This window comes from Micropterus salmoides, unplaced genomic scaffold (assembly GCF_014851395.1).
Source record: "Micropterus salmoides isolate LMB-PRFRI ecotype aquatic unplaced genomic scaffold, ASM1485139v1 Ms_hic_scaffold_13, whole genome shotgun sequence".
NCBI classification, from domain to species: Eukaryota; Metazoa; Chordata; class Actinopteri; order Centrarchiformes; family Centrarchidae; genus Micropterus; species Micropterus salmoides.
The window spans coordinates 20436126-20441662 of NW_024040374.1; the positions used below are offsets into that span (position 1 = coordinate 20436126).

A 5537-nucleotide genomic window follows, 5' to 3' on the forward strand; every position below is an offset into this window, starting at 1 on the left:
TCTACCTGTGTGAGTTCTTTTTTATTCTGCCTGAATGAGTAAATGACTTTGGAATATGCCACCAAAGCTGTGGACATGACAAGTAATGTTAAATGAACACTTAAGTTACACACACATACAAATATTGAACTGATGCATAGAACATGCCTTGCTTTGTAATGTGAAAGACCAGGATGGATCCGACTTAAGCTTGCACTTATAGTGATTTAAAAAAAAAAATACGGTTGTAAAAGTATAATTGTCCAACAGTCAGCAGCTAACATTATGTTCACACAACCTGTCGCAGGCAAGATGCACCGTTATGAAAAGATCACTGATCTCTTCATTTTTGTGCCTGGTGGAGCCAGTGGGTGCTGTAGTCCACAACTACCAGACCAGCAAGAGGAAATCCTGGAGCACGAGGGAAACTTGTCGGCAGGGCAACACACTACATGCTGTAACATGAGAACAAATTTATCAGAATTTCTCATTTCTAAACTTCGTGAAAAATTGAATAGTTTTCCCTTTGGTGGACATCTAATATCTGTGATGAGGGGTCGCAGGTTGATGCTACTTTATTTTAAATGGTCAAAGGACAAAAGTTGGGAACCTCTAGTCTGAGTTTCCTTTACCTGTGTCTTTACTGTAGCCGTGTCTCTCCTTGTTGGGATCTTCCTCACTGTACATTGATTGGATGACAACGCCTGAAAACATCACCGCATATCCTCAGGCCTTCATTTCTACACAAGCAACATGTGGAACGTGACCAGTATGAGAAAATATACACTGAAACTTTTCACACGGTGTAAATAGGATCCATCCATGGGGTGAGATTGGGATTGGGTCAAGTCACCCTGCCATGCGGCCTTTCCCCCTTGGTTGCCCCTCTCTGAGGAAAAGGTTTGCTATTTGGATTTGTCCATGAGAAAGGTAGCTTAAACCAACTGAGGGTATTGCATTAAAGATTTTTTTGTTTTGTTTTTGTGGGCAAATTGATTTTGAAGATGATCTAAACTCAGTCAGATGTGTAACTCCAAAGTCTGGGATCCTAAAAGAAAAAACAGCCTCATGTGTTTCTTGTGTGTTTCTCTCCTGTTGAATTAAAAATGGCTTCACATTGCCCTCTGGTGGGCTTCAGTGGACTCTCCTGCTTTGCAGAGACCTCTGGCATAGACAATATTTACACTACCTAAAAACAACTCAACATACTAAACAAGCTGACTGTAGTTTCATGTGAAGATTCTGCTGTGAATCTTCCCAAGGCACAGGGTTGTGAGGATCTGACAGTGTTCTGGTTCATGTCTAACAATAGGAAACGAGGCTAAGCTGCTGCTGGCGCGTCTCCACAGGATGTGGCCTGGCTGGGCAGCAGCCAAACCTCCTCTCCAACTTGAGAGCCACACAGTGAATATTATGAAAGCTGTGGCCACACAAAACTGCTTTGTTCACTACCATTTCCTAGTAGTAGACTACATCCTGTAGTTTCTGAGTCTTATTTGAGTAGTCACAGGGTTCTATTGTGCTTTATATATTAAAACATCCCTTACTTTTCATTTTTACATTAATCAGACATACCAAGTGCACATTATCACTAAGGCTTCTCTGTTATTGTGTGGATTGTGACAAATTTTACAGGAAAACATGTTAAAATGCACCCAATTATATGAGCAGGATATTAATTTATTGTTTGTGGAGAGGAGGAGGAGGAGAAGAGTGAAAAAATGTCAAAAAGAGACAAACAGTATAGTAGTAGTTAGTTTAACAGTCGGGATTCTAGTTATTCTCACCTTGAGGGGCAATAAAATCTGACTGCTGCATCTACAGTATTTTCCATTATATAATTATACGCCATTTTGTGCTCAGTGACCACTTACATATATTTCAGTAAAACAGATGAAAAAGCCACAAAACTCACATTTGACTCAGTTGTTATGTAACATTATCGAACAACTTGGCGGTTAGTTTTGTAGTGAGACTGGGTTTTCTCCAAACATGTTATATCCTTTTATGCAATCTGGGAGTGAAAATCAATGGATGTGCAAAGATTAGATTAGACATTAACTTACATCAGGGCTTGAATACCACTCTCCACAGCTCACATGTATGCGTACTGGATTCATTGAACTCTCATGACCCACATACGGTACGTTTACCATTTATCACTACCAGACAAGACAGTAAACAACAGCTGGATTATCGCATGGTGTACGACTGCAGTGTGCCTCAACATGAAAGCCCTGAAAACTTTTTCGCTGAAGAAACACGATGTCAAAATGAAAACCTCTGGAGCTTTGTAGACAATCAGATTTTTGTCTAAATGGGTTGGGAGAGAAAGAGATTGGGAGTCACAGCGACTCAGAAGCAACAGTACAACTACAGATGTGTGGCGAACAATGGCTTGCTCACAGTTCTGGTGCTTCTCATTTTAATTTACTATGAGAGCAATAACTTGGATCAACCATGTTTTTTCAGTGAAAACTGAACAAAATGTGATACATATTACATTTTGCTTTTTCATTCCCATCCAGTTACACTGGCTTGCCATAGAAGATGGGAGTAAACTGACATTTGGTAACCAGTGTCATGATAAACTGCGACGCACTGGGTCATACGTCGCATATTAACTGAGAACCTGATGCAAGAGTCTTCTCAGGTTATTCTTTATTATACTATAATGCAAACATTCAAAATATGTTTCATTGTGATATAAGAGCAGTCAAAAAGATATGCAGATTGTTTAACAAGATGCGTATTATGCATGAAATGCGGAAAATCATAAATGCTCCTACATAATTCAGAGGAGGCCTACTTTTAAGTCATCTTTCATCAGATAACAGTTACCAGAGGTTTGTACTGTAATCATCATGAAAAGCAGCCTCCTGTGAAATCACTTTGGAGCATTCATAAACAACAGGAAACCTTGGTGATTAATAGAGTTTACAATGCTGATGGTATACATAATGATAACTGCAAGAGAAGTGGGAAAACAAGTGCTTTCATTGACTTAAACCTTACGGTTTGGAATTATGACGACTGTCTCTCTGTGTTTCGCTTCATCTGGCTACAGACGCCGACGGTTTTATCTGCAGCTGTCACTTAGAAACACTGAGAGGCGGGTTCAAGCTCAAAAGACTGACAGTTGAGATAGGTTTTCGGAGTACAGCAGAGCCTGAAGGCAACATTAGTGCAGGTTCAGAGGGTTTGTACTATTTCCACACATGCAAAGGTTGATGTAAGAGAGAACAGCTATAGAACTGCGTGTTGATGTGACAGTGTACTGATGTGAGTCTGATTTAAAAAAAAAAAAAACAAATGGTATTATTGTGTTATATCAGTAATATATGTTGGTTACAATGTTGACACCCCTATCCCCTACTTAACAGAGACCCCCTTCATTTAAGACTGGTCAGATGGCAAATCTGGCATGGCTTGACACCGTCCTTATTTCATTTTCTCCAGGAACGAACGCACCTCCAGTGGATTGTAGCCCCAAGGCCCTCTCGAACCCTTAGGAACACAGAGCGGGGGGAAAGTTAAAAAATCATAATAACATTTTCATTTTCTGTACCACTTTCATTAGAATCAGAAAGATCATGCCAACATAAGACACCAGAGACATATAATTGCCATGTGGTAACATGTAATTTTCCCATTTCTGGCATGGCTAATGTGAGCCTGGCTCCATGCCAAGAATTTGAGTGTTGTTGTCTGTTTCTTCCACTGATCCGTCTCACGCGATCTCTTCATGAGAAGAGATAATGCAGGGACCTTTACACCCACAATGCTGGTATTACTTCTGATCACGCAATTGCATGAGAAGAGCAAAGAGGATCACATAAAATGAAAGCACCGGGATTTGTTTTGGTGTCAGTGGTGCACGGGTCCCACCTTGTAGACAACTTTCCCAGCCTGCAGCATGTAAAGCCTCTCGGGCAGAGCGCCATACTTTATGGCAGTGACATTGTTCATTTCATCCACAACCACCGGACACAGGGGCTCCTTCTGAACCAGGATCTGGGCTGCAGACAGCCTCTCCTCCAGGCTCCGGTGCTGGTTGATGTCAAAGTTGTTGGTAAAAGCCCAACCGTCTGACACAGAGATAAAGAATGTGATTTAACTGGAATGACACTGAAAGCCGCAGGCCATCAATGTTAAGGAGCATAATAAATCCTATTTTATGGGTGTTGCGTAAGTGCATTACAGCATCAGCAGTTAAAGCAGTTGTAATAAAGGTGAACATTGAACAGTTTTTGTAAAATATGTAAAAAGAAGACTTTCTGCTTTTAGTGTTAACTACATACTGAGTGATGTAATCATGCAAAATTCACACTACAACATTTTTTTCTCATTAGTATGTAAAGTACTGATAAGTATTGTACATTTGAGGGTAAGGAAAACTAAGTACTTTTCATCTTAAAAGCTTTATAGAGTAGCCTATATTTTTGTCCAATGTGCACTTTTAAGTATTTCAGTAAAGTGCTAATTAACATTGCTTGCTTACTGTCTTCATCTTCCTCTCATAGATTTTGGAACAATGGTTTCTCCTCCACCAGTACATGTCATGATGATAATGACTTCGCCTGCCACAACTGACACTCACCTGTTGAATGTGCCTCGGCGATGTAGACCACAAGAAAGTCAGCTATATCGCTGAAGTCCTTGACGAGTTGCTTGAACTCCTCAAGTTTGTAGATAAACGGGGGTCAGGTGCAGCTTCCAAAACTCAACACCAGCGGTCTGTTGTCTGCAGAGAAAACAATTACAAGCTTTAGCAGCAGAGAGCGATAAAACTGCACCAAAGCAGGACAGCTTGAGTCTGATACCGTACCTTTCAAGTACTTGCAGACACTTGTTTTCTTTCCCTCCATGTTGACAACAGGTGAGTCCGGAGCCTCTCCTCCTTCAAAAGCCTCTTGTCCGAGAGACAGCCACATGTGCTGAGACACGGTTTTAAGGAAGCTTATAGAGGTAAATGTCAGACCCCAATCCTCATACTTAAAGTTGGGATTCTGGGTCATGGTCGTCTTTTCACCCATTCTGAGGATCGCCTTCTTGTAGAGGCTTGGCGAAATAAAATGCATGATACTGATTATAAGAGTGAGTCCTATCATATAGCAAAACAGGCATACTGTCGATAAATAGACCATCAGTCTTTGCAAAAACATGCTTGATCCTTGGTGGTGAACTCACAATTTCACAGCGTCCCCTGCAAAACCCCGTCTTGCGAGTCCCGCCCTACTGTGCTGTGATTGGCTAGTTCTGGTTTCTTCAACGCGTCCCTGTGATTGGATGCTAGCAGTTGGACGCTGGATGATAGAGTTTCTAGGTGATCCCTCGCCTGTGACTTATTTGATTAATTTTCTCCTTTTTCCTGTAAGTCTTTTAAGAAGCATGCCGTCCTGAAAGGCATGCCTTATGTCACCCTGTCCCAAAATCAGTTTTTATCAACCAATAGATCTTCACAAGTTTGTTTCCAGTCTAATTTCATCCCAATTAACATTTGCAACAAGCAACATGTGAGATCCACTAACAATCACTTCAGTTGTACTAATTGTGGT

General features: G+C 41.0%; 1 protein-coding gene across 1 annotated transcript; it reads right to left on the minus strand.

The window, feature by feature from the left end:
• Positions 1-2623: 2623 nt before the first annotated feature.
• LOC119900835 (type I iodothyronine deiodinase-like) lies at positions 2624-5198 on the minus strand. Its single transcript, XM_038716105.1, has 4 exons — positions 4808-5198; positions 4580-4723; positions 3868-4067; positions 2624-3486 (listed from the first exon to the last, which is right to left on the minus strand). Exons 1-4 carry the CDS (start codon positions 5142-5144, stop codon positions 3421-3423), a joined length of 747 nt encoding a protein of 248 aa, XP_038572033.1. The 5' UTR covers positions 5145-5198; the 3' UTR covers positions 2624-3420.
• Positions 5199-5537: the final 339 nt, after the last annotated feature.